Raw genomic sequence first — 26,578 nt, 5'->3', positions numbered from 1 at the left:
ATCTTTCAACATTATGCCTGGTGAAATAAGCCAGTTACAGAAAGAAAAATACTGCATTATTCCACTTATATGCAGTATCTCAGATGGTCAAATTTGTAGAATTGAAGAGTAGATGGTGATTGTCAGGAGTTGGGTGGCGGGATGAAGAGTTACACACCAAGGGGCATAAAGTTTCAGTTAAGCAAGATAAATAAGCTCTAAAGATCTGCTGTACAACATTGTACCTTAGTCAACAATAATAATGTATTGAACACTTAAAATAGTTGAGATGGTGGATCTGATACTAAATAGCTTACCACAATAATAAGGTAATATAAAAGAAATCGTATAGCTTTGCTGTCTTAGAATTATGGCAAATGGAACGTGTAGCATTGGGTCATTGGTAACATTTTGCTTGGTAAGTGAAACAGAGAGAAGAATTAAGGCCAAAATGTTTAAACCGATTCAATATAAGAAAAGTTTCTATCCTAACATTTAGTTATCCAAAAATGAACTAGTGCATCATGTGACCTAGAGAGTTTTGTAACACTAGAGTTTTAAGTGCAAACTGCATGATCATCTGTTACTGTATGGCCATATTGTATGGCATAGAGCAGGTACATGATAACTGTTTGTTAAATGTTAAATTCATACTAGCCATGCTACAGAAGGAAAGAGTGAGAGGTTGGGCTTGACTAAATTCTAAAATAGGTTGTGCAAGATGTTGATCAATGCCTTCTGAAAAGAATGATCTGTTGTCAAATTATCTTGTGAACCCCTGTGTTAAATAGACTCAGATTCCTTTATTGATGGACCACGCATCATATATGAGGGCTTCATATATTAAATCATATTTCTCTCTTTCACTCTCCAGATATATATATATATATATATATATATATATATATATATATCTCCCCAAAATGAGATATATAAAGTCTAAAGAACTTATTTGAGCAGAAAACAACTTTTGGCAGGATGCTGACGGGAACATTGTTCTTTAGAACACACGTTTGGGAAACTGGTCTAAATTTGCTTCGTTTTTCTTCCAACTCTTAATTGCATTTTAGATTTTCAAAGAGATGGGTGCTATTTGTCCATATGCTTCAACTAAACTTTGTAGTTCTAGCCACCTTTTCCTGGATACTGTGGCTATTTTACAGAAGTGTACTTATCAGTTTAGTGAAAAATTTATCTCCTCTTTCTAAGCTCTGAAATGTCTTCTTTGGTATGCTCTCATGTTTGAGAACTAATTCACTCATATGAGTAAGTCACAGCACTTGAGATTTTCTTTGAGTGCTTTTGTAATACAAAATTATTACCCTTTAGAAGCCTTTCCAAGACTCCTTATAAGAAGGAAAATTCTCTCTTGGGATGTTTAAACACATGCACCCAAATATATGCAGATTATTTTCCTACTTTATTACAGGTTTGTTGTCAAAAGTGTGGTTATTATCACTAGGTGAAATAGGTAGAGACAAATTTTGTATATTGCTTTCTCCAAAGTAAAGGAATCAGAGTGTTTCTAGGTAAACACCATAAAAATCTCCTGTATGAACTGAGAAAAAGGCACATTTCTTTAACAGTATTTTCAAAGCTTAACCTCATGTTTTAACAACCCCAGATGACTTATGTTTCTGGCTTTCTTGTTTGTTGGTTAGCTTTCCATGTTTGAATTCACAGAAATGAGAGATGGAAAAAGCCCCCACAGGTCACCCAGTTCATTTCTCTAAAGAAATTAACAGATAAATCTCATAATGCAGTCACATCAAGGAGTCTGGTGGGCAGGAGGGAGCTACATTTTAAATTCAGAAAAATTGGGGCCAATTTCAATCCTAGGATGAATTTAAAGCCCGCCAAGAGGTTTCCATATCCTCCCTCTGCTTTATATATGTGTGTGTGTGTGTGTGTGTGTGTACATATTCATAGACTGAGCAATTGAGCCATGACACATTCTGACTGTTTAACAGTGAGGTAGCAGGAGAAGGGACGATAAGAAAGAAGCAGTCACAAGACTGAAAAATGTCAGTGTCAGGGGAAAGGGGCTAAGGCCTTTATGCCCTTGCATTGACCAGTTTTGGGATGTGGGCTGTTTCTAGAAAGGGGCAAGCTGCTCTTTTCAGCTCAGGGCAATTTTAGGAGAGAGACTCAGCTACCTGCAAGCCATCAGCTGCCAGCATCTGAGGGAATGAGTGCCTCAGCCCTGAAGAAGGGATCTCGGGAAAGCACTGCAGCATCAGTTAAAGTCCACACTTGCACTGTTACATCCACTTGCTTCATGCAATATGTTCTAGGAACAGCTTCTCCAGGATTTTGGTTGGTCCCTTTTCCAGGAAAAATTTACAATAGATAGATTCTAGTCACACTTTCCTGGATACTATGGCTGTTTTACAGAAATGTATTTCCCAGTTTTAGTGTAACAACTATCTCCTCTTTCCCAGCTTTGTAATTTCTCCTCTGGTATATTCACATGTTTGAAGTATAATTCGCTCCTGGAGCAAGTTAGTATACTTGTGAAGGTTAGTGTAGTGAAGGCTACAGCCCCTGGTCCTGCAGCTGGTCACAAGGCCACTACTAATACTCGTTGTATTCCTCTTTAACTGCCCATTCTAGATTCCCTCACTCTTAGTTAGCACATCTGGTGGTCTAGGTGTCTAAGTTAGTAAGTGAAATAGACCCTCATTCCTGAGAGCGTGAGCTGATCACCATGCCCTGCTCAGACCATGGCTGATATACTGGTCCATTTACTGTTACGAATGGGCAGAGAAATATCAAGATATATTACAATGGCTTACCTGGATAGCAAATGTGTTTTTCCCTTCTTAGATTCAGAAACCCTATCTTCTCCTGATGAATATGCTCAACCATCCCCTTTAGGAAATATGACTCCTTTACTTGCTAACTGGTCTTTTATCACGAAAAACCTGAAGTGACCAGGGAGCAGCTAGAACTTAAAAATGGGACTCTTCCAATGTCCCTGGTGAAATTGTTCTCTCTGTATGAACCAGGATTTCCAGGCCCACAGATATTAGAATTTTAAGGATAGAAAATATAAATTCCTCATGTGAGTTACAAAATATGATACATAGAGCCACTCCTGCTTTCATACCTTAGTTCTCAGACCCATGTATTCTTCCTATTGGAAACATACCACTATATAATGCTTGGTAGTTTAGGGTGTATAACACATCCCGCATAAAGGTGCCCCATTCTTTTAGGGAAAGCCGAGTAGATTAATATGTTCTGGTCTGAATTAACTTCAATTGCCAGGGATTCTTACTGGGGGAGGGGTCATGGAAGCAGGTTTATCTGGTGATAGAGAGGTAACAATGTCTGGGTTCCAGAGAAGGACCATCTAGGATGAAATAGAACCCTAATTCACAAATAAAAAACCAGAAGCAATCTAGGCAAAGTTTCAGGGTTCCAAATCAAAATGAGTTTAGGATAGAATTTACTTTCATTAGAGTTCTGCATTATGACAAGGAACTAGGCCAGAAGCAGTAGGATTGAGAAACTGAAGGAAAGTCTACTGATGATGGATAATCAAGGTACTCAAGAACTTGGGTGTAGAACATCAGATTACTTGCAGATTTCTATTATTAAAAAGGTAGATGTATAGATGAAAATAGTGCTTGAACATACTACAACTACTGCTATATAAGCGTATAACTGTAACTGCATTCTAATGTGGATATTTTATTATTACATAAAAGTATTGGTGTAAGAATTCTAAACCCAGTTGAGCATGAAAGCTAAGATCATGATTTTCCTTAAATCAGAATGAACTTCCCTGGCCTAATCTTCTGAAACTGCATGCTCTGTCAGCATAGGTAGAAGAGAAGAAGAATGGAGTGAGTACAAACTGGCCAGTGCTATCAGTAGTTTTTGGTTATAAGTCCTGCTGGCTGCCTTCAAGAGGGACTGTCTTGTTATTTCTTAATATCCAGAGTATAGTGCATTACAATAATAGTAATAGTACAATAGAAAATAACAGTAGAAATAGCTAACACTTATTAAGCACTTACCATATGCTAGACAGTGTTTTGTCCACTTTATATATAATCATTTATTTAACGTTTACAACTCTAAGGTGGGAACTAGAATTATCTTTTTTACAGATAAGGAAACTGAGGCCCAGCAAGGTTAATTAACTTAACCAAGAATTTCACAGTTCAAAGTGGTAGAGCTGGGAGGCCTACTTCCAAAGTCCTAATTCTCAAATGCTATGCCAAAATCCTAAATTGCTTTTATGGGAAGGGAGCAGAGTATTCTGGCTGTGTTTAAACACTCTTTGGTTCCCAGGATGTACTACTCCATGAAAGGCCTTACCAAGATCATTAATGGGGAAAAAAAATAAGACCTGTGACCTATCACTTCATGTGTCTTAGCTCTAGACAAATCAGAATATTTCAAAAAAGAAATAGAACTGAGAAGGTAGATAAAATTCTGACTGAGGTGGAAACTACATTAAAAATAGCTTCATCAGATGGCGAAGTGGGAGATTGTTACACATATATGGATCATTTATAAATAAACCTTTAAAAACTTGGCTTAAGGAATTAGATTTTATGAGGTCAGGACAAGTGAATTTCTCAAGAGAATAGAATTACCTGCCCTTGCAATAGTCATTTAGTCTCTAAGCTCTCAAATTACTCAGTGTAAAAGAAGGGAGTTGAATTAGGTTATTGCTGAACTCCTTGCCAGCTCAAAAACTATGAATCTAGTGTTGTATAATAAATAAAACAAGAGGTCTGGAGCTGAAGGACCCTGGTCTCCCAAGTTACTATCTGAATATCTGTCATAGGTCTGGTTCCTGGGAAACAAACTTTAAGACTTGGAAGTCTGTATACAGATGGTTTATTGGGGAGTACTCTTGAGTATAACAGGAGAGGGGAGAGGGAAGTAGGAGCAGGCAGAGTGAGCATTTGAACTGTTATGCAATTGCAATAAATGCTTCAGCCAAGTCTATGGGGGACTCTGAGGCTGGGATGACCGTTTGGAGTAGTTGTGCCTGATAATGGACTTTAGGCCAATAATAAGTCTCAGGGATGGGGTTTACCTTCTTTCTGGAAACAAATAAAGAAGCAGACAAAATATATAAAGCAATGGTTTTCAAGGCCTTGGACATCAAGCAATGAAAGAGAGTGATCTGTAGGAGATGGGAAACAAACAAAATGAGTCCTGTGATTGCCACAGCTTATTATCTTAAGAGAATTTCCAGGCCATGGTTCAGGGAGGTGGGACCAAGATGCAATCTAGTGGACATTATGAGGTGAAATGGAGTTGTAAGTCCTGGGAGAATATGGTGGTTCTAGTTCACATGACAAAATACTGGAGAGGAGAGAGTATCTCTGGATATCTGTGGAGAGAACCTCTCACGTAGGCAGCAGAAAACTGATTGGCACATACATGTGGGGAAATGACCATCCAAGCGGAACAGAGGGAACAGTGGTTGGCACTAATTCAGGGCTGGGATTATTGCCTATTCCTACCACCCAATCATGGGATATTGGGTGCAGTATTCAGAAGGTCTTGCCTCAGTGTGGGGGAAATAATTGTCCCTAGACTAAATGCTGCATTGGTCTCATTTTAAAAACAAAACTTAAAATGATCAAGCTTTTCCCAAGTGATTTAACTGCATCCTAGAACAAAGTTCAAGAATACTTACAGAAATACAGGGATATCTAGCACACAAAAAGGTACAGTTTGCAATGTCTGGCGTCAAATAAAAGATTAACAGGAGTTCAAAGAAGTAGGAAATTATGATCCATAATAAGTAGAATAATTAATCAAAATCAACCTGGAAGTGACTCAGTTATTGAGATTAACAGATAAGGACATTAAAATAGTTATCATAACAGTATCCAAGATGTTAAAAATGTTGAGACATGGAGAATACGAAAACACCCATATCAAACTTCTGGAGATGAAAACTGTAATGACTGAGATGAAAAATACACTGAATGGGATTAACAGTAAATTAGATATTGCTGAAGATAAAGTTAGTAAACTTGTAAATACGTTAAAAGAAACTGTCAAAAATGAAACACACAGGACTTCCCTGTGGCACAGTGGTTAAGAATCCACCTACCAATGCAGGCGACATGGGTTTGATCCCTGGCCTGGGAAGATCCCACATGCCGCAGAGCAACTAAGCCCGTGCGCCACAACTACTGAGCCTGCGCTCTAGGGCCCGCAAGCCACAACTACTGAGCCCACATGCCACAACTACTGAAGCCCACGCGCCTAGAGCCTATGCTCTGCAACAGGATCAGCCACCACAATGAGAAGCCCGTGCACCGCAACAAAGAGTAGCCCCCACTCACCGCAACTAGAGAAAGTCCACGCGCAGCGACAAAGACCCAATGCAGCCAAAAATAAATAAATAAATATTAAAAAAAAATATGAAACACACAGAGAAAAAACAACTTATAAAAGTGAAAATAACATCAGGAAGCTATGGAACAACTTCAAGTGACCTAATTTGCATGTCATTGCAGTCTCCAAAGGAGAAGAGGAGCGAGGGAGGGAAAATATTTGAAGAAATAATGACTGAAAACTTTCTAAACTTAATTCATTTCAAGAAGCTCAATAAACGCCAGGAACAAGAAAAATAAGGAAAACCACACCAAGATGCATCATAACCAATTTAGTCAAAACCAATGATAAAGAGAAAAACCTTAGAAGCAGCCAGAGATAAAAGACACAGTGCATACAGACATATAAAGATAGGAATGGCAACAGATTTTATAACAGAAACATTGTAAGCTAGATGACAGTGGAACAATATCTTAAAGGAATTAGAAGAAAAAACTGGCAGCATAGGTTTCAATATACAGTGAAAATATCTTTCAAATATGAAGGCAACTTTTTAAAATGTAAAGAATCCAGCAGACCCGCACTATGAGAAATGTTAAAGGAAGTCCTTCAGACAGGAAGAAAATGACACCAGATGGAAATACGGATGCACAAAAGAATGAGGTCCCTGGAAACGGAAATTACATGGGTAAACGTATGAGATATTTTTGTATTATCTAAACCTTTTAGAAAATAATTGACTGTTTAAAACAAAAGTAATAAAAAAGTATTGTAGGATCTATAACATAGGTAAAAGTAAAATAATAATCACACTGTTTAGACTCTTTACATATGAGATTATTGAGATAGGTTTAAGTCTATCATCTTGCCATTTGTTTTCAATTTGTCCCTTTTGTTGTTTTGCTCCCCTTTTCCTCTATTTTTTTTTTCTCTTCCTTTTGGATTACTTGACCTTGATGCAAAAGAGATGGGAAACAAATAAGGTAAGCCCTACAATTGTCCCAACCTCTTAGAGAGTTTTCAGGCCATGGGACAGAAAATGAAACCCAGAGAGAATGTTATGGCCTTCCTAACTGCTGCCAGTATATCTGGTGACCATGTGAATAATGCCTCAGTTTGAGTGGCATGCCACTGCATTTACTACAGTGTCTTCAGAAAGTTACACCTCTGAGTTTCAGTTTTACCATCTAATACGTATTACTCATCTTCTGCATTTTTCTAAAATCTAATGAGTTACTGCATGCAATAGAGCTTAGAAAATTGTAGAACACCCATCATTATATTAATACGATGATGGGTTAAATTATATGACACACATTACTGTGATGAATCTAACAGTTTCAGAATTGGCTGATCACTCCCAGGCATGACTAGTCCGTCTGGTTTTTTAGTTTTCATTGAATACCCTTTGTGAACAGACACAGCACCAAGGCTATAGAGAGAAAAGAAATTGCAGTTACAGTGCCTGCGCTCAAAGAATTTACCATAACGTTAGACAAACAAATACACAGAAAAAGAAATTTAATCAAAACATGAATTGAATAATATCATTGTACTTGAATCCTTACATAAATTCTTTTTTTTAATTTTTTTTTTTTGTTGAAGTATAGTTGATTTACAACGTTGTGCCAGTCTTTGCTGTATAGCAAAGTGACTTTAAATACATTCTTGAAGCGCTGGATACTGGCTTGAGTAGTGTGATGGGAGCTGGGTGGACTTAACCATCACTGATTTCATAAAGTACTTGAATCTTAAGCTGGGTTTTGAAGGCATAGAAAGATGCTACACTAAAGAGATGAAGGCAGGGGGCCTACCAGAAGGAACGGATGTAGGGGTGGACATGCACCAGTCCTCATGACAGAGGCGAACAAGGTCTGAATTGGGATTGAGAAATCCTGGGCTCTGTCCCTAACTACCAAGCAGGAGACTCTGGAGCCTCCTCATTGGCAAACCAGGTTTAAGGGAGCTCTAGCATTTTGTATGGCTCCAAAATTCCATGATCGAATCTTGTAAAAATGTCTGGTCATTTTGAAAGCACACATATTTTCTTGGCTCAAGTAAGAGTCAAGACTGTAGCATCTTAGGATATGATAACATTCAGGTGAGGGTGATGAGCCAAGGTACAGAGTCTGGAATCCACATGGAAGGAATTTAGGAGTCATGTAAAGTTTGGGAGCAGGGGACTTCCCTGGCGGTCCAGTGGTTAAGACTCTGCACTTCCAATGCAAGGGGCGCGGGTTCAATCCCTGGTGGAGGAGCTAAGATCCCACATGCTGCACGGCGGCCAAGGAAAAAAGTTTGGGAGCAGGAAAATCATATGACTGATCAACTATGATGTTTGAAAATCCTGGAAAACATATAATAGAAAGCAGTGATTCACTGATCCCAAGGTAGAGAGAGTCTAGACAAGTTATGGGTGAGTGAGTGCCTTCTAAGATTTGTTCTTCCTATGCACTTATGCTTCTAATCAACATTAGAACACGATTAGCAGAATCTACTGTTCTGGGCTAGGTGGGCCTTGATTGAACTATTTCAGCATTTTCCCAGAAGAAATCAGACTCACAAAATGTAAGTATCCAACCAGAAGTTTATTATGGAATAATCACACATCTTAACTTCCCTTTGACCTTCACTCCACTGCACTTTCATTACTTTTCAACTGGGGGCAGGAAAGAGGAGTGCAGCCAGACAAGAACATTTAAGGAACAATTAAGCAATTCGTATGTGTCTATATAGTTCAGTGATGCTACTGCAAGGGAATACAAAACCAGGCACCAGGCTCTGTAAAGAAACTTTTTCCAATCTCATTTGGCCCCTGGGCGCTGCCGGAAATAATGATTGTAAGCAGCATTGTATCCATAAAGCATGGCATAACGTTCGCAAAGTTTGAAGTCATCACAAGCTTCCCTGTTGATCTCATATGCAGGTTTGCTGTGTTCTCGGATTCTAGAAAGTGAAAAAAAAGAGGCCTGAATTGAGAGGCATAAAGAAAGTGGAGGAATGAGAAAAAGGAAAAGAAAAAAAAAAAGAATAAGAAAATATCGTAGAGAGATCTCATTCATCACCCAATATGAAGAGATACTTGTAGAACAGGGAGGAAAGGTGGAACAGGGATTTTCATTTTTAATGAAAATAGAAATTTTCTTTCTGTCCTCCTTTTCCTCCTCCCTCCCTCTCCTTTCTGGGCCTTTCACAAAATAGTCTTCTAGAAATTCAGTTGTTTTCTGTACATTGTTTTTAAATTCTTTGATTTGGGAATATAATTAGAAATAATATATATGATGGAGAAAAACCCATTTCTCACTCCATTCACATCTGGGAAAGATGACCTCCCCCATCAAGCTGTGTCACCTACCTCTCCTGGGCTTTCACCCTCCATCTCTGTTGCGGGGATATAAAGATATTAGCATTTCTCCTGTTAATGAAGGGATCTTAAAACAGAAAATAAGTGCAGTTTTAGGGAAACAATCGTTGAAAATATTTCCATGAATATTCTCTGACACAAACATATTTGAAAGCTCATTCATTCATGCATTTCTTGTAACTAGAGATCTGCGAAAATTAAATGGGTAGATAAAGCAGATTTCATAAACTGCCTGATCAAATACCCGATTTTGGTATTCCTACTCAGTGTGTTTTTTATTCCTGTGAGGAGAAATTCTCTCTGTCCTGAGGCCTTGTTAAGCATAATTTTAGATTTCCAGTAAATGAACAGTTTAAACATCATAAAAATAATGAACAAATTAAAGATGAGAGTGATATGCTACTTATTCCTATACTCAGTCTTTATAAGTTGATATTTGATAACATCCAACTGCTGATGCCTGTGGTCTCCCAGCGGACTCGGCCTCCAATTCTGTACTTTGTCATTTGTTATTACTCCTTGTTTTCCATCTGTGTGGTTGATGTGGTACTGACTTAAAATTCCCAAATGAGATTTTATGGCTTCTAAGTATGTTGAAAGTATACTTGCCATCTTACACTATTTCAAACTTAAAAAATTGCTCATCTGGTGATTTTTTTATAGTTGAATTTTTAAATTTACTTTAGTTTTCCAAAAGAGACCCTCTTTTCCCTCCCTGTTAAATATATTACCTTTTTGTCTATTTAAGAATTGGGAGAGATTCTTCAATACATGAGATTTCAATAAGGAAGTCAAATATTCACTTACTGATTTCATAGGATTCCATGCTTTCATAAGATTCTGGAATTTAAAAAAAAGACCCATTTTATTGTTACCTTTCACGCACCGCAACAGTCTAAATATAGGGAAGGAAGGGGAGGGAAGAGCCAAAAAGATGGGAGAAATATATTTAGCAGTGTGGTTATTACAAATTTCAGGCATTTAGGATTTATAAGTTGTTTCTCTAGGTCTGTCCTTGTTGGGATTACTCTACTCTTCAGTTTTTCCGGTGTTGAAGGAGCTGGTGGCCGTGGTATTGCCTAAAATTTCCCAAGGGCTATGAAGTCTTTAGTCTTGAGAAATAAGACAATTTAAGCACTGCCCACAAGGCTCCAGAGAGCCTTCCTTGATTAATTTGGGACCTGTCTGAGAGCAGGGCCAAGGAAGGGAAAAAGGGCCTAGAAAACAGGAAAGTTTCTCCAGGCAGGCTGGGCAGATGGCTCCGCTTGGCTTTCCCAAGACAAGTTTCTAGGAGGTTCTGAAAGCCTCTTAAGAACCTGTGTGAAATTGACAGCCACAGAAACCACTGGCTTCAGCTGACATCTCACACTGGGCACAATGCCAGTTCAGAGAAGGAACCTTAGACGATGCCAAAGCAACAGTTCTCTTCTTTCTACCACCCTCCTGGGCACAGCAGGTAAATCTGGCAATAAGAAGCTCATGTTTGTAAGCAAGTGAATATGCTTGAAAAGTTAAAAAGAAGGTGAAGAAACCAAATCTTCTGACACAGAAAACTGGTGAATAATTTCAAGAGTAAGAAGCAAAATACAGCTGGTTATTAATATAATTTAGCTCAAGAATACCTGGAATATCCAGATAATTGAAGCATAAGACTGAATGATCTAAAAATAATTTTGCTTCGGATTTCCTTTCATTAGCTTTGAACAGACACAGATATATTTAACAACACATAGAAACCAAGCAAGATTTGTCTTTTAACAATAGAAACTAAGAAATCGATTTTTCTTTGAGGTTCTTTAAGTGTAAAACTTTATTTTGCAATTCATTCACTGAAGAAATATCGGAAGTTTGGGAGACTGTCTTGCTCTTAGAGAGAGCTATACATAAAACTTCATGTGAAAACTGAATCTCTTAAAGGGGAGTGATTCAACCAATACCCTTAACCAACTGTTATCAAAGTCTAAACAAACATCCTTAAAAAATGAGAGCTTAGGGGCTGGGAAGTTGATACCTTCTTTCTGAAACAGCAGAATTTCCAAGTATAGAGTGACTTACCATAGAAAGAACTTGCCTGCTAAGTTACTTACAATAGTCTGGATATTGAGGATATAAAAAAGACTTGATGGAACAGATCAGTGTTCAGAGGGCTTGGGAAATGTTAAATTCATGGTCCTCTAAGATTATAATAGAGAAAGGGGGAAGAAGAGGAGGAGGGAGAGGAAAAATCCATGTAAACTGAAGTCAGAGGCAGAAAAGAAAAAAGCAAAAAAATGGCAGGAGAAAGTTCTCACCATAACACAGAGCTGCCACAGCCAAGGCAGCCAGGATGGAGAGAAGGAGAAGGCTCTTCATGGTGTCTCCGGGTCGCTTTCACTGTCTTGTGCAGCAGTGGTGGAGAGAGAGGCTCCTACAGGCTGCTGGTGAAAGGCTGTGGAGTTTTTATAAGAATCAGAGCAGCTGAAAGGGGAGGAGCCAGCGGGAGGGGGCCGGAGAAGGTGGGGACTTGTTGGCACTCAACTAGCACTGGGACTTTTCCCAAATATTCATTCTTTACGGATATTATCTACTCCGGGTGAACAGTTTTCCCTCACTTCTGGACCCGACTGTGCTACAGCAGCTGCTGCCCTGGTACACAAGTTGTGGCCACCCTATGTCTGGGTCAGAGCTGGCACAGGTCCACGGAGAAGGGAGTTGCCACAAACACATGTTTGCCTTTCTAATTCCTTCTCGGGTCTGCCCTCTTGGCTCTGACTTTGGGTCTTTCAGGTTTGGTCCATAAACAGAGCCATAGTGTTCTGTTTGCTCCCCTGATGGATGGATGAGAGGTTCTGGGGGAGAAAGGACTTCACTTTCTATACTGGCACTAATTTAGAATTATTTTTCCAGTAGGGCTGAACTATTAATCCTAACCAATTGGGTGTTCACCTGATGATATAGCCTGATGCATTTTTCCAGGTGCTCAGGGCAGAGATGGCCAGGAACCCCCTGAGTTCTGTTTCCTCAATTGGCTCCGTAGCAACTTGCCCATCCAGTTTTGTGAGTTGAGCTCACACCTGTGCCCTGATGCTCTCTCAGGCTGGATATCACTCATCTAAAGTGCAGCAAGGATATGAAGGTACCCATCTTGCATTTTCTGAAGGCACTGTCTTGATAATGAACTAATTCAATATGCTTTTAGTGAGTGGCCGATGAGATGCAAGGTACCCTGCTAGGTGATGCGGGTGACCTAGAGACAACCAAGACAGTCCCTAAGGAGGTAAGTAAGAACTACTTACTATTCGCTTTGCTCTTTAGCTGTCCTGTATCCTCCAACACAGATTTTCACAAACACACACCTCCACTCTACCATCAGAACCAGTGGCACTGTTTCTTTTCTTTTAGGAGGAAGATTGCAATTTGGTGTCTCTGGTTGTCTTGTAGACAGAGGTCTTTTATTTTTTAGCCTCTTGGACAATCAGAAAACCTTTTCTATCAGATGTGTCTCTGTCGCCTGGGTACCAAAGAGTCTTCCTGGCAGACAAATAGACTTGCATCACAGAGCAGCAGATTGTAGAAGAGGTAAAGTTGCAGGACCTCTAACTTGGGCTGGATCAGCAAAAGGGCTGGGATGAGGGTGGGTGGGTGTACTTTTCAATAAAAAAAGATTTATTGCTAAGAGCGGTGATGAACAACTAGGTGGGGCCTCATGCCTCATTCTTTTTGTCTTATTGAGATGGACTCACCCTCCCAAACCCCAACCTGTGAAGAGCTTTTATAAATAATAAAGGATTTCCTGTTAAAGGAAAAACTCAGTTGTAGTCTGAAGGATTACTGAGTTCTAAGAGACCAATAAAATTCAGGTTTTCCCCCCAGATTTTTTCATATTGAGATATACTCTTTGGGATAAAATCTTAAAAAAGACCTCAGAAAGAAGACAATGTATGATCACCTTTGATAAATTCAACTATCACAATTTATACTCACAAGACTGGGGGTTGTTTTCCTCTTTAAATCACAAATTTGCTCTCAGTGTTGGCTTCTGTGCCCTTTTTCCAAGATAAATCATCCAGATCATTATATTTGCAAAAGCCAGTTTACTACATGGCATGGTTTTGGGGGAACAAGCTAGCCATGGCTTGTTCGTATAGCATTTTATACGTACTCAACTTAATCACTAACCCCCAATCATTATGATTTGAAACAAGTTTAATTACAATGTTTCACCCTAAAAAGAGTAGGCTACTCACCTCTCACCCCCATCCCATCTCCAGAATTAAAGAGGATTCTCTCTTCTCCAGCTACAAACACATGCTTTGTAATGTACACTAGCTCCGTCTTTCTCCAGTCGGTTCTAGCAGTCCCCTCTACTCCCAAATGCAGATGGTGTCTGTGCTCTGTCAGCCTTCTGACCTCACAATTGTTTATTTTTACATTCGCTAAGTCCAAACTTGAAAATCTTACATTTCTCTTTCCAATTTAAGCTTCACCTTTTTCACAAGTTATCTTAAATATTGCTTCCACTGGTTTTCCTAAACGTTTACGCCTCTCTCTTTATCCTCTTGCTTTTTGTAAGGCTAACACTTTCTTTTGGAAACTATGTCTCACGAGTCTCTTATCTTTCCTTTCCAATGTTTCCATCTATGCCTGGGTTCTCCTATGCTCAATCCCATTTATATATGATTTGTAAAAATGATTAACATCTGTGAGAATTCAGGACTCTTCCTTTTCTCTCCTCCCGTATCACTCCGAGTCTCAAAGACAATTTTGTATGTGTCAACTCCAGCCATGTATTCTTTTTTTTTTTTTTAACATCTTTATTGGAGTGTAATTGCTTTACAATTGTGTGTTAGTTTCTGCTGTATAACAAAGTGAATCAGCTATACGTATACATATATCCCCATATCTCCTCCCTCTTGTGTCTCCCTCCCACCCTCCCTATCCCACCCCTCTATTTGGACACAAAGCACCGAGCTGATCTCCCTGCTATGCGGCTGCTTCCCACTAGCTATCTATTTTATATTTGGTAGAGTATATATGTCAATGCCACTCTCTCACTTTGTCCCAGCTTACCTTTCCCCCTCCCCGTATCCTCAAGTCCATTCTCTATGTCTGCGTCTTTATTCCTGTCCTGCCCCTAGGTTCTTCATAAACTTTTTTTTTTTTTAGATTCCATGTATATCTGTTATCATATGGTATTTGTTTTTCTCTTTCTGATTAGTTCACTCTGTATGACAGTTTCTAGGTCCATCCACCTCACTACAAATAACTCAGTTTCGGTTCTTCTTATGGCTGAGTAATATTCCACTGTATCTATGTTCCACATCTTCTTTATCCATTCATCTGTCAATGGACACTTAGGTTGCTTCCATGTCCCGGCTATTGTAAATAGTGCTGCAATGAACATCGTGGTACATGACTCTTTTTGAATTATGGTTTTCTCGGGGTATATGCCCAGTAGTAGGATTGCTGGGTTGTATGGCAGTTCTATTTTTAGATTTTTAAGGAACCTCCATACTGTTCTCCATAGTGGCTGTATCAATTTACATTCCCACCAACAAGAGGGTTCCCTTTTCTTGACACCCTCTCCAGCATTTATTGTTTGTAGAGCTTTTGATGATGGCCAGTCTGACTGGTGTGAGGTGATACCTCATTGTAGTTTTGATTTAAATTTCTCTAATGATTAGTGATGTTGAGCATCACTAATCATGTGATGTTGGCAATGTGTTTGTTGGCAATCTGTATATCTTCTTTGGAGAAATGTCTCTTTAGGTCTTCTGCCCATTTTTGGATTGGGTTGTTTGTTTTTTTGATATTGAGCTGCAAGAGCTGCTTGTATATTTTGGCGATTAATCCTCTGTCAGTTGCTTCATTTGCAAATATTTTCTCCCATTCTGAGGGTTGTCTTTTCGTCTTGTTGATGGTTTCCTTTGCTGTGCAAAAGCTTTTAAGTTTCATTAGGTCCCATTTGCTTATTTTTGTTTTTATTTCCATTTCTCTAGGAGGTGGGTCAAAAAGGATCTGCTGTGATTTATGTCATAGACTATTCTGCCTATGTTTTGCTCTAAGTGTCTGGCCTTACATTTAGGTCTTTAATCCATTTTGAGTTTATTTTTGTGTATGGTGTTAGGGAGTGTTCTAATTTCATTCTTTTACATGTAGCTGTCCAGTTTTCCCAGTACCACTTATTGAAAAGGCTGTCTTTTCTCCATTGTATATTCTTGCCTCCTTTATCAAAGATAAGGTGACCACATGTGCTTGGGTTTATCTTTGGGCTTTCTATCTTGTTCCATTGATCTATATTTCTGTTTTTGTGCCAGTACCATACTGTCTTGATTACTGTAGCTCTGTAGTATAGTCTGAAGTCAGGGAGCCTGATTCCTCCAGCTCCGTTTTTCTTTCTCAAGATTGCTTTGGCTATTCGGGGTCTTTTGTGTTTCCATACAAATTGTGAAATTTTTTTTGTTCTAGTTCCATGAAAAATGCCATTGGTAATTTGATAGGGATTGCGCTGAGTCTGTAGATTGCTTTGGGTAGTACAGTCATTTTCACAATGTTGATTCTTCCAGTCCAAGAACATGGTATACCTCTCCATCTGTTTGTATCACCTTTAATTTCTTTCACCAGTGTCTTACAGTTTTCTGCATACAGGTCTTTTGTCTCCTTAGGTAGGTTTATTCCTAGGTATTTTATTCTTTTTGTTGCAATGGTAAATGGGAGTGCTTCCTTAATTTCTTTCAGATTTTTCATCATTAGTGTATAGGAATGCAAGAGATTTCTGTGCATTAATTTTGTATCCTGCTACTTTACGAAATTCATTGATTAGCTCTAGTAGTTTTCTGGTAGCATCTTTAGGATTCTCTATGTATAGTATCATGTCATCTGCAGACAGTGACAGTTTTACTTCTTTTCCGATTTGGATTCCTTTTATTTCTTTTTCTTCTCTGATTGCTGTGGCTAAAACTTCCAAAACTATGTTGAATAATAGTGGTGAGAGTGGGCAACCTTGTCTTGTTCCTGATCTTAGTGGAAATGGTTTCAGTTTTTCACCATTGAGAATGATGTTGGCTGCTGGTTTGTCATACATGGCCTTTATTATCTTGAGATAAGTTCCCTCTATGCCCACTTTCTGGAGGGTTTTTATCATAAATGGGTGTTGAATTTTGTTGAAAGTTTTTCTGCGTCTATTGAGATGACCATATGGTTTTTATCCTTCAATTTTTTAATATGGTTTATCACATTGACTGATTTGTGTATATTGAAGAATCCTTGCATTCCTGGGATAAACCCCACTTGATCATGGTGTATGATCTGTTTAATGTGCTGTTGGATTCTGTTTGCTAGTATTATGTGGAGGATTTTTGCATCTATGTTCATCAGTGATATTGTCCTGTGTTTTTCTTTTTTGTGTGACATCTTTGTCTGGTTTTGGTATCAGGGTGATGGTGGCCTCGTAGAATGAGTTTGGGCGTGTTCCTCCCCTGCTATATTTTGGAAGAGTTTGATAAGGATAGGTGTTAGCTCTTCTCTAAATGTTTGATAGAATTTGCCTGTGAATCCACCTGGTCCTGGGCTTTTGTTTGTTGAGAGATTTTTAATCACTGTTTCAATTTCAGTGCTTGTGATTGGTCTGTTTATATTTTCTATTTCTTCCTGGTTCAGTCTCGGAAGGTTGTGCTTTTCTAAGAATTTATCCATTTCTTCCAGGTTGTCCATTTTATTGGCATATAGTTGCTTGTAGTAATCTCTTATGATCCTTTGTATTTCTGCAGTGTCAGTTGTTACTTCTTCTTTTTCATTTCTAATTCTATTGATTTGAGTTTTCTCCCTTTTTTTCTTGATGAGTCTGGCTAATGGTTTATCAATCTTGTTTATCTTCTCAAAGAAGCAGCTTTTAGTTTTATTGATCTTTGCTATCGTTTCCTTCATTTCTTTTTCATTTATTTCTGATCTGATCTTTATGATTTCTTTCCTTCTGCTAACTTTGTTTTTTTTGTTGTTGTTGTTCTTCTTTCTCTAATTGCTTTAGATGTATGGTTAGGTTATTTATTTGAGATGTTTCTTGTTTTTTGAGGTAGGATTGTATTGCTATAAACTTCCCTCTTAGAACTGCTTTTGCTGCATCCCATAGGTTTTGGGTCGTCGTGTTTTCATTGTGATTTGTTTCTAGGTATTTTTTGATTTCCTCTTTGATTTCTTCAGTAATCTATTGGTTATTTAGTAGTGTATTGTTTAGCCTCCATATGTTTGTATTTTTTACAGATTTTTTCTTGTCATTGATATCTAGTCTCATAGCATTGTGGTTGGAAAAGATATTTGATATCATTTCAATTTTCTTAAATTTACCAAGGCTTGATTTGTGACCCAAGATATGATCTATCCTGGAGAATATTCCACGAGCACTTGAGAAGAAACTGTAATCTGCTGTTTTTGGATAGAATGTCCTATAAATATCAGTAAAAGTCTATCTTGTTTAATGTATCATTTAAAGCTTGTGTTTCCTTATTTATTTTCATTTTGGATGATCTGTTCATTGGTGAAAGTGGGGTGTTAAAGTCCCCTATTATGTTTGTGTTACTGTCGATTTCCCCTTTTATGGCTCTTAGCATTTGCCTTATGTATTGAGGTGCCTCATGTTGGATGCATAAATATTTACAATTGTTATATCCTCTTCTTCGATTGATCCCTTGATCATTATGTAGTGTCCTTCTTTGTCTCTTGTAATAGTCTTTATTTTAAAGTCTGTTTTGTCTGATATGAGAATTGCTAATCCAGCTTTCTTTTGATTTCCATTTGCATGGAATATCTTTTTCTATCCCCTCACTTTCAGTCTGTATGTGTCCCTAGGTCTGAAGTGGGTCTCTTGTAGACAGTATATATACGGGTCTTGTTTTTGTATCCATTCAGCCAGTCTATGTCTTCTGGTTGGAGCATTTAATCTATTTACATTTAATGTAATTATTGATATGTATGTTCCTATTACTATTTTCTTAATTGTTTTGAGTTTGCTATTGTAGGTCTTTTCCTTCTCCTGTGTTTCCTGCCTAGAGAAGTTCCTTTAACATTTGTTGTAAAGCTGGTTTGGTGGTGCTGAATTCTCTTAGTTTTTGCTTGTCTGTAAAGGTTTTAATTTCTCTGTTGAATCTGAATGAGATCCTTGCTGGGTAGAGTACCCTTGGTTGTAGGTTTTTCCCTTTCATCACTTTAAATATATCCTGCCACACCCTTCTTGCTTGCAGAATTTCTGTTGAAAAATCAGCTGTTAAGCTTATGGGGATTCCCATGTATATTATTTGTTGCTTTTCCCTTGCTGCTTTTAATATTTTTTCTTTGTATTTAATTTTTGATAGTTTGATTAATATGTGTCTTGGCATGTTTCTCCTTGGATTTATCCTGTATTGGACTCTCTGTGTTTCCTGGAGTTGATTGACTATTTCCTTTCCCATATTAGTGAAGTTTTCAAGTGTAATCTCCTCAAGTATTTTCTCAGTCCCTTTCTTTTTCTCTTCTTCTTCTGGGACCCCTATAATTCAAATGTTAGTGTGTTTAATGTTGTCCCAGAGGTCTCTGAGACTGTCCTCAATTATTTTCATTCTTTTTTCTTTATTCTGCTCTGTGGTAGTTATATCCACTATTTTATCTTCCAGCTCACTTATCCGTTCTTCTGCTTCAGTTATTCTGCTTTTGATTCCTTCTAGAGAATTTTTAATTTCATTTATTGTGTTTTTCATCATTGTTTGTTTGCTCTTTAGTTCTTCTAGGTCCTTGTTAAACATTTCTTGTATTTTCTCCATTCTATTTCTAAGATTTTGGATCATCTTTACTATCACTTCTCTGAATACTTTTTCAGGTACACTGCCTATTTCCTCTTCATTTGTTTGGTCTGGTGGGTTTTTACTTTCCTCCTTCACCTGCTGTGTATTTCTCGGTCTTCTCATTTTGCTTAACTTACTGCATTTGTGGTCTCCTTTTCGCAGGCTGCAGGTTTGTACTTCCTGTTGTTTTTGGTGTCTGCCCCCAGTGGGTAAGGTTGGTTCAGTGGGTTGTGTAGTCTTCCTGGTGGAGGAGACTGGTGCTTGTGTTCTGGTGGATGAGGCTGGATCTTGTCTTTCTGGTGGGCAGGACCGCATCCAGTGGTGTGTTTTGGGTGTCTGTGAACTTATTATGATTTTAGGCAGCCTCTCTGCTAATGGCTGGGGTTGTGTTCCTGTCTTGCTAGTTGCTTGGCATGGGGTGTCCTGCACTGGAACTTGCTGGTCATTGAGTGGAGCTGGGTCTTAGCATTGAGATTGAGATCTCTGGGGGAGCTTTTGCTGTTTGATATTACAAGGGTCCAGGAGGTCTCTGGTGAACCGATGTCCTCAACTTGGCTCTCCCACCTACGAGGCTCAGGCCTGACACCCGGCCGGAGCACCAAGACCCTGTCAGCCACATGGCATGTTCTGTCAAACTGTATATGATCTGGACTTCCCTCAGGCTCTCTCCAGCCATGTATTCTTATGAAGAGGAGTTGAACTAACCCAATGGGTCCTTTTTTTTTTTTTGGCTGCAATGGGTCTTCATTGCTGCATGCAGGCTTTCTTTAGTTGCATTGTGGAGGGACTACACTTCCTTGTGGTTTGTGGGCTTCTCATTGCAGTGTCTTCTCTTGTTGCGGGGCATGGGCTTTAGGCACATGGGCTTCAGTAGTTGTGGCATGCAGGCTCAGTAGTTGTGGCACGTTGGCTGTAGAGCTCAGGCTCAGTAGTTGTGGTGTGTGGGCTTAGTTGCTCTGTGACATGTTGGATCTTCCTGGACCAGGGCTCATGGTCCCATGTCCCCTGCATTGGCAGGTGGATTCCTAACCCCTGCACCACCAGGGAATCCCTTGATGGGGCCTTTGTATTAAAAAAGGCCAAGATCAACTCATCAGAGAGAAGAGAGAGAGAAAAAATGGTGGTAGATAAAAAGTGGAGAGAGAGAAATGGGAAGAGCTTTGTAGACTTGGTTTGTTGGATGGGGGAGTTTTAGGTAGAGATTTGAGCTGTGGACAGAAAAGCTTTCAGGCAGCTGTGGGATGTGAGACGTTGAGAGTAAGACATGGGAAAAGACAAGTCAGAATGGCTTTAGTTATGAATTGTATTGTTTTAGGTAGTAAAAGATTGTTTGAGAATAGCCAAAAAAATTTGAAATCCTTTTTAATTAATGTTGCTTGCTAGTTTGTATTTTTAAAATTTGTATATCTTGTAAAGACTAGACCACATGAAGCTTTAACTTACATTTGGATTTTAGGTAATTATGAAAAACAGCTATACAGATATTTCCCCCTTACTACTCAAGAAAAGTATTCTTTTTTAAAAATTAATTAATTAATTAATTTATTTTTGGCTGTGTTGGCTCTTCATTGTTGCATGTGGGCTTTCTCTAGTTGTGGCGAGAGGACGCTGCTCTTCATTGCAGTTCATGGGCTTCTCATTGGGTGGCTTCTTTTGTCATGGAGCACGGGCTCTAGGCGCTCGGGCTTCAGCAGTTGTGGCATGCAGGTTCAGTAGTTGTGGCTCTCGGGCTATAGAGTGCAGTTGCTCCGCGGCCTGTGGAATCTTCCCAGACCAGGGCTCGAACCCATGTCCCCTGCATTGGCAGGCGGATTCTTAACCACTGTGCCACCAGGGAAGTCCAAGAAAAGTATTCTTTCGTGAAGAGAGTATTTGAAGACACTCCCAGAAGTGACAACAAAGATATGAGAGAGACAGTGATATGATTACCAGGTTTTTTTTTAGTTTGTACAGGAATTTCCTCATGCGAGATGGGCAGTATGGCATAATGCAGGCAACAGAAGCTATAGAGAAATACAAGATCTCCTATTCCACCTGTCTCAGGAGGAAAAGACAAGCATGGCCACACCTTCAGAGCCAGAAGTAGCTTCATGTTTTTAGTCATCCATCATCCATCCATCCATCCATCCATGAATCTCTCTTACAAATTTATTGAGCATTTACTATGTGCCAACACTAAGCTGGAAATATAGTGGAGAAAAATGCAGATATGGATCCTACTCTCATGAATAAAGTGTGTTCTTAGATCACAAATTTAATCAGTGGCCCTTCTTCTATAGACATTTGTTTAGGCAGTCAGCTGGCCCTAGAGAAGACCAAGTGATGTGTTTTCTCATTGGACTGACATTTTTTTTTTCAGGTAAAAATCATGTTTTCCTTTTAATTGACACCGTTTCCTCTCTCGGGTGCTACTTTGGTAATGATTAGGTCCCCACCTCTCAAGAACATTGCATCTGAACAGGCTGAGACAGAGCCAGTGTGAACACAGACCCCAAACCTGGGCTTTCGAAATAACAAGAACAGAAAAAACCAGCCTTTCTCTTCACTTACAAAGGAGTCACTCAGAGGGTCCAAAGCTCTGTTTTCCAAATGTAGAAAACTTGGAGCTCAGTGCAAACTGGAAACCAAAATATATCAGAAATGAAGCATACTGCTTCCTCAAATACTCAAGGTCTGATCATCCTGCCTCTTCTACAAGGAATGGCCTGACTCCAGTATTTTTAAAGGAAGATGTTTTGTTTCTATTTCACTTTCCAACTGGGTATGCAATCTACTAAAAGGGATACAATGAATCAGAATAAGTCAGCTCACTCACAAGAGACACTCCCAGATAATGATTATTGGTTGCTGAGATTATTCAGCACATTATTTCAAAGCGGCAAAATTCAGGACAATCTGAGAAGAGAATTCAAAAGCGGCAGCTACATTCGCTGATAGCTTCATGTGAGACACGTTCATACAACCCATTTTTCAGTGTATATGTCAAGGGGCCAAGACCCCTGATCAGCACAATAAGTTATTGTGTACATTACAGTGCACAGAACAGAGGGAGAGACACTTTCCTGGAGAGGTTCACACGCTCTGAAGGAGGCCGGAGCCCAGCGCCCCGGGCCCTCATTAGCTGGACCCCTCCTTTTCTCTGGTTACGGTGGCCTCAGAGGCAGCCGTTTCCTCTAATCGATCTGCTGGCTTCTCCTCTTTCTCCTGGGGATAGAGGTCCGGGTACTTCTGCATGCGCTCCTGCACGGCGCGGAGCTGGTCTACACAGTCCGACCCCTTGGCATCCTCTGTGCTGCAGTGGAAGCAGGAAAAGGCCGCCTTGAACTGTTCCCCACGTGGGCCGCTGGCCATGCCCCCGAGGCACGGGCTGTTCCAGCTGATGTTGTCTCCGTTGGGCAGGATCAGTCCGTGCTCCTCGGACGGATCATTGGGCTCGTCGGCCACCAGCCCCGCGTTCCTTGGAGTTTCACGGTCTTTGGTTACAAATATGCTTCGATCCTTCCCTTCCTGCTGGCTATAGGCCATGGTGCAGCCCGGCGCTCCGACCTCGCGGAGATTGTGGCAGCGGCCTCGCGCCGTGACCTCTCCGCTGCGGGGCGGGTGGCTTTGGAGCGACATTTTTATGGGCACTCAGGAGTACTTTTGTTTGCAGAACATTGCAAAAAACACTGATGAGAAGCTCAGACTTCAGGGAGAGAATGGAGGAGGGGGAATGTTGGCAGAGCTGCCAGGAATTACTGTGGGGACAAGCTTCTCAGAACGGTACGTCCTGGAACATACACCGAAAGAGTTATCCTTCTTCTATAGTATTTCTGTGACTAAAATAATGGTACAGTAATAATGAAGCTAATATGTATCCCCACCAATTCCACATCTTCTGCTCTCTGCCCTTTATTATCCTTTCTCAAGTCTTTTTCAGACTGCTAGGCATGCTGTCTTTTTGAGAAATTTTCTTGGCTCCCATTAGAGTTTTTTCTTTCAGCTCCATGAGATTCAGCTTTATTTACAAAATGTTGGTTTTATGAGTTCATATTATTCTTTTACTGGCAGCTCTAAAACCCTTTCTCTTGCCAGTAAAGGGAAAAAGGCAAAGAAGAGTTAGGAAGCAGCATTTCTGAAGATAAAAAACAGAAATCACTTTCTAGGACATCAAAAGGCAATGAATTGGGCTTCCCTGGTGGCGCAGTGGTTGAGAATCTGCCTGCCAACGCAGGGGACACGGGTTCGAGCCCTGGTCTGGGAAGATCCCACATGCCGCGGAGCAACTAGGCCCGTGAGCCACAACTACTGAGCCTGCGAGTCTGGAGCCTGTGCTCCGCAACAAGAAAGGCCGCGATCGTGAGAGGCCCGCGCACCGCGATGAGGAGTGGTCCCCACTTGCCACAACTAGAGAAAGCCCTCGCACAGAAACGAAGACCCAACATAGTCATAAATAAATAAATAAATAATAATTAAAAATGAATGCCTGCTTATAAAAAAAAAAGGCAACGAATTGAGAAACATCTAGCCAATTTCATGAGACAGTGCCAACCTCTTAGTTCTGTTCTTTTAAGGGAAGCCCCGTGCATGGATTCTACATCTCAGATTTATTAATCCGCATAGCTTCCCATGCATCAAATCCCTGTCTTTTTCTTAATTTGTCTTAGCTGAACTAAATGAAAATCAATCTTTGTTGAACTCAAGTTTGGGAGAGCATCTAGGGAAGCCTGGGCACAAACTTCTGGGGAAAGGCGAAGAAGTCTGGAGGTTAGCTGAACTCCTGGTTCAGAATGGCTGTAATTTTTCTATTCTTCCTGTAGAGATGATTTCCTCTATCCTTTTCTTTTCTATTAAAAGCTTCATTTTTAAAAATATGATAGCAGATATCAAATAAAATTATACAACTATCAAAGTAATATTGATATATCATACATCGTCTTTTCTACATACTAAGTACTGTGATAATCACTTTTTATTCACTGTTCTTTACTTCCCATAATAATCCTACATACTGAGTATAATTATTCACATATTATATAGGAGAAACTTAAGGCTCAAAGAGGTTACATATTTAATCCAAGGTCACACAGCAGTTAAGTGGCAAAGACGGGATTCAAACACAGGGCTGTGTGATTTAGAAGAATATGATTTTAACCACTGATACAATCACACAGTATTCCCTAATGTTCTGATACTTACTTAAATAATTGTGTGATTGTGTCTACAGGGATCCTTGAGTTCCCAGTTTCAGAACTAAAGATAAAATTATACAAAGATATACATACTTAACATAATAATTTATTCAATGTCCTTTAAAATATGACAATACAAATTAAGGATTTGCATATTGCCACTTAATCCCAGATAGCTAAATGACTTATAAAATCAGAGAAAGGGATGCATTAGGTATTGGAACCTAAAAGTCCCTCATTTCTTTATCCAGCACTCTGCATACTAAATTGTCTGTCCAAACAAGCTCCAACTCAAATATGTTGCTTCCTAAAACCTTTCATCTCACTTCAGGAAATCACCAAGTCTCATCCCAGTCTATGAACACTCATGTTTGCTGACTGTCATCTGGTTTGGTATAAGAATACAGGCTCCACGGTGTCTACAAAGCCAACTTCTACAGTTACTTAGACCCCAAGCAAAACTGGAAATCTGGGTTCAATTTACAAGATGCTCCTTCAACTCAAAGCAAAATAGAGAATAGGTTCTGTGTCTCCTATCTTGGAGAGAGATGAAGTTGGGAAAGGCTGGCCTTTTTCTCATCAGACTCTGGATGCTTCCTCTGAGAGAGGTGTGAAGTTAAAGTCTGGGAAATTTCTCCCATGGTACCACAGCCTCACCTGGAAGGCAAGGGGCCCTTTTCGATCTATTCTACTGCCTTCCCACACTCTGCCACATCCTTGTATTCACCTTTCACTATTCCAACTCACCAACATAAAAATATTCCTTCCTACATTCAGGAGATTTACAACTGCAAGAAATGGAGCCACGTAACTTGTAGGAACTGAAGGAGATATTGGTGACGGGCAGAAACAGGAGGCTTGAAGGTAGGACTGATAAAATAGAATATGAGAAGGATGAAGTGGTGTCTCTGAGTAAGACGGAAGCAGAGCAGGAGTATGTTAAGCATTTGTAAAGATGTGAAGGGAAAGGACAGGATGATAGCTTTGTTCACCAAATCACAGTACGCAAGAACTTGAGAGCACAGCTTTAAGTTATAGAGAGTAGTTTTAGGGAAGAGAGAACAATAGCTTTAAACAACAGCAAATGATTCAAGAAAAATTGAAGTAAACACAATAATGATATCATTAGTTATTAACAGAAGTTAAAAATAGCCACTTCTAAAGTTGACATGAGAAATGAAGACATGTTCCTCTTTGACCTCCCTCAGTCAGAGGTAGATATCTGGATGGACCTCTGTCTGATCCAAATGTATTCCATTTAAGTGGAAATTTAAATTATTAAAGTGATTTTAACTTTAGGCAATAGATTGAGCGAAGAAAGTCTGCTCAATAGCTGAATAACTATTGAGTAACTCAAATCTACCAAACTCCTTCTGTACTCCAGCCGGTATCTTTTTCACCTCTTCTTTTATTGTTTTCTCAAACAAAACAAACAAACAAAAAATTGGAAGGAGTGACAATCCCCTGTCTTTATTCCATCTTGGTTTTCCCTCCATACTTTTGATAGTTCCTCAGACAATCATCATATAAGCTAGACTGGATTCTGAAGAAAGGTCCCATGGAAGGTAAGTAACTCTTCCAGCTGAGGGATGTGACTTTTGGAAACGACCTAAATGTCTATCAGAAGATGACTGGATAAAGAGAATGTGGTATATATATGCAATGGAATGTTATCGTGTGACATTCAACCAGTTACTTAATTTCCTGAGCCTCACGTTTCTCAGTGACACAGTTAGGGATTATAAAACTTGACTCACAGGACTGTTGGATGGATTAAATAGGACAACACATGTAGAGCACCTCCATTAATCACTGGCATGTAATGTCATGGAGTACACACACACAAACACACACACACACACACACACAATGTTATTTCCAAAAAGATAGGTTTAACTCCATTGGTTTAGTGTTATTTTGGTTTCCCCCCAATAGTCAAGGAATAGATTGTTAAG

The 26,578-nt window shown here is 39.4% G+C and overlaps 1 protein-coding gene and 1 pseudogene across 2 annotated transcripts; both read right to left on the bottom strand.

Moving 5' to 3' along the window:
* Nucleotides 1-8,866: 8,866 nt before the first annotated feature.
* On the bottom strand, nucleotides 8,867-12,100 carry MGP (matrix Gla protein). Its single transcript, XM_082422002.1, has 4 exons — nucleotides 11,953-12,100; nucleotides 10,469-10,501; nucleotides 9,653-9,728; nucleotides 8,867-9,243 (listed from the first exon to the last, which is right to left on the bottom strand). The coding sequence occupies exons 1-4, from the start codon at nucleotides 12,011-12,013 to the stop codon at nucleotides 9,102-9,104; spliced, it is 312 nt and encodes a 103-aa protein (XP_082278128.1). The 5' UTR covers nucleotides 12,014-12,100; the 3' UTR covers nucleotides 8,867-9,101.
* A 9,099-nt stretch (nucleotides 12,101-21,199) lies between these two features.
* Nucleotides 21,200-25,769, bottom strand: LOC309641707 (mitochondrial intermembrane space import and assembly protein 40 pseudogene; annotated as a pseudogene). The gene is made up of 2 exons (XR_014268593.1): nucleotides 21,794-25,769; nucleotides 21,200-21,719 (listed from the first exon to the last, which is right to left on the bottom strand). The product of XR_014268593.1 is annotated as a mitochondrial intermembrane space import and assembly protein 40 pseudogene (transcript).
* Between the last annotated feature and the right edge of the window lie 809 nt (nucleotides 25,770-26,578).

This window comes from Balaenoptera physalus (genome assembly GCF_965194825.1).
Source record: "Balaenoptera physalus genome assembly, chromosome: 13".
In the NCBI taxonomy this organism is placed as follows: domain Eukaryota; kingdom Metazoa; phylum Chordata; class Mammalia; order Artiodactyla; family Balaenopteridae; genus Balaenoptera; species Balaenoptera physalus.
Note: the sequence above shows the minus strand (reverse complement) of the source record. Positions and strands in the feature narration are given on the sequence as shown.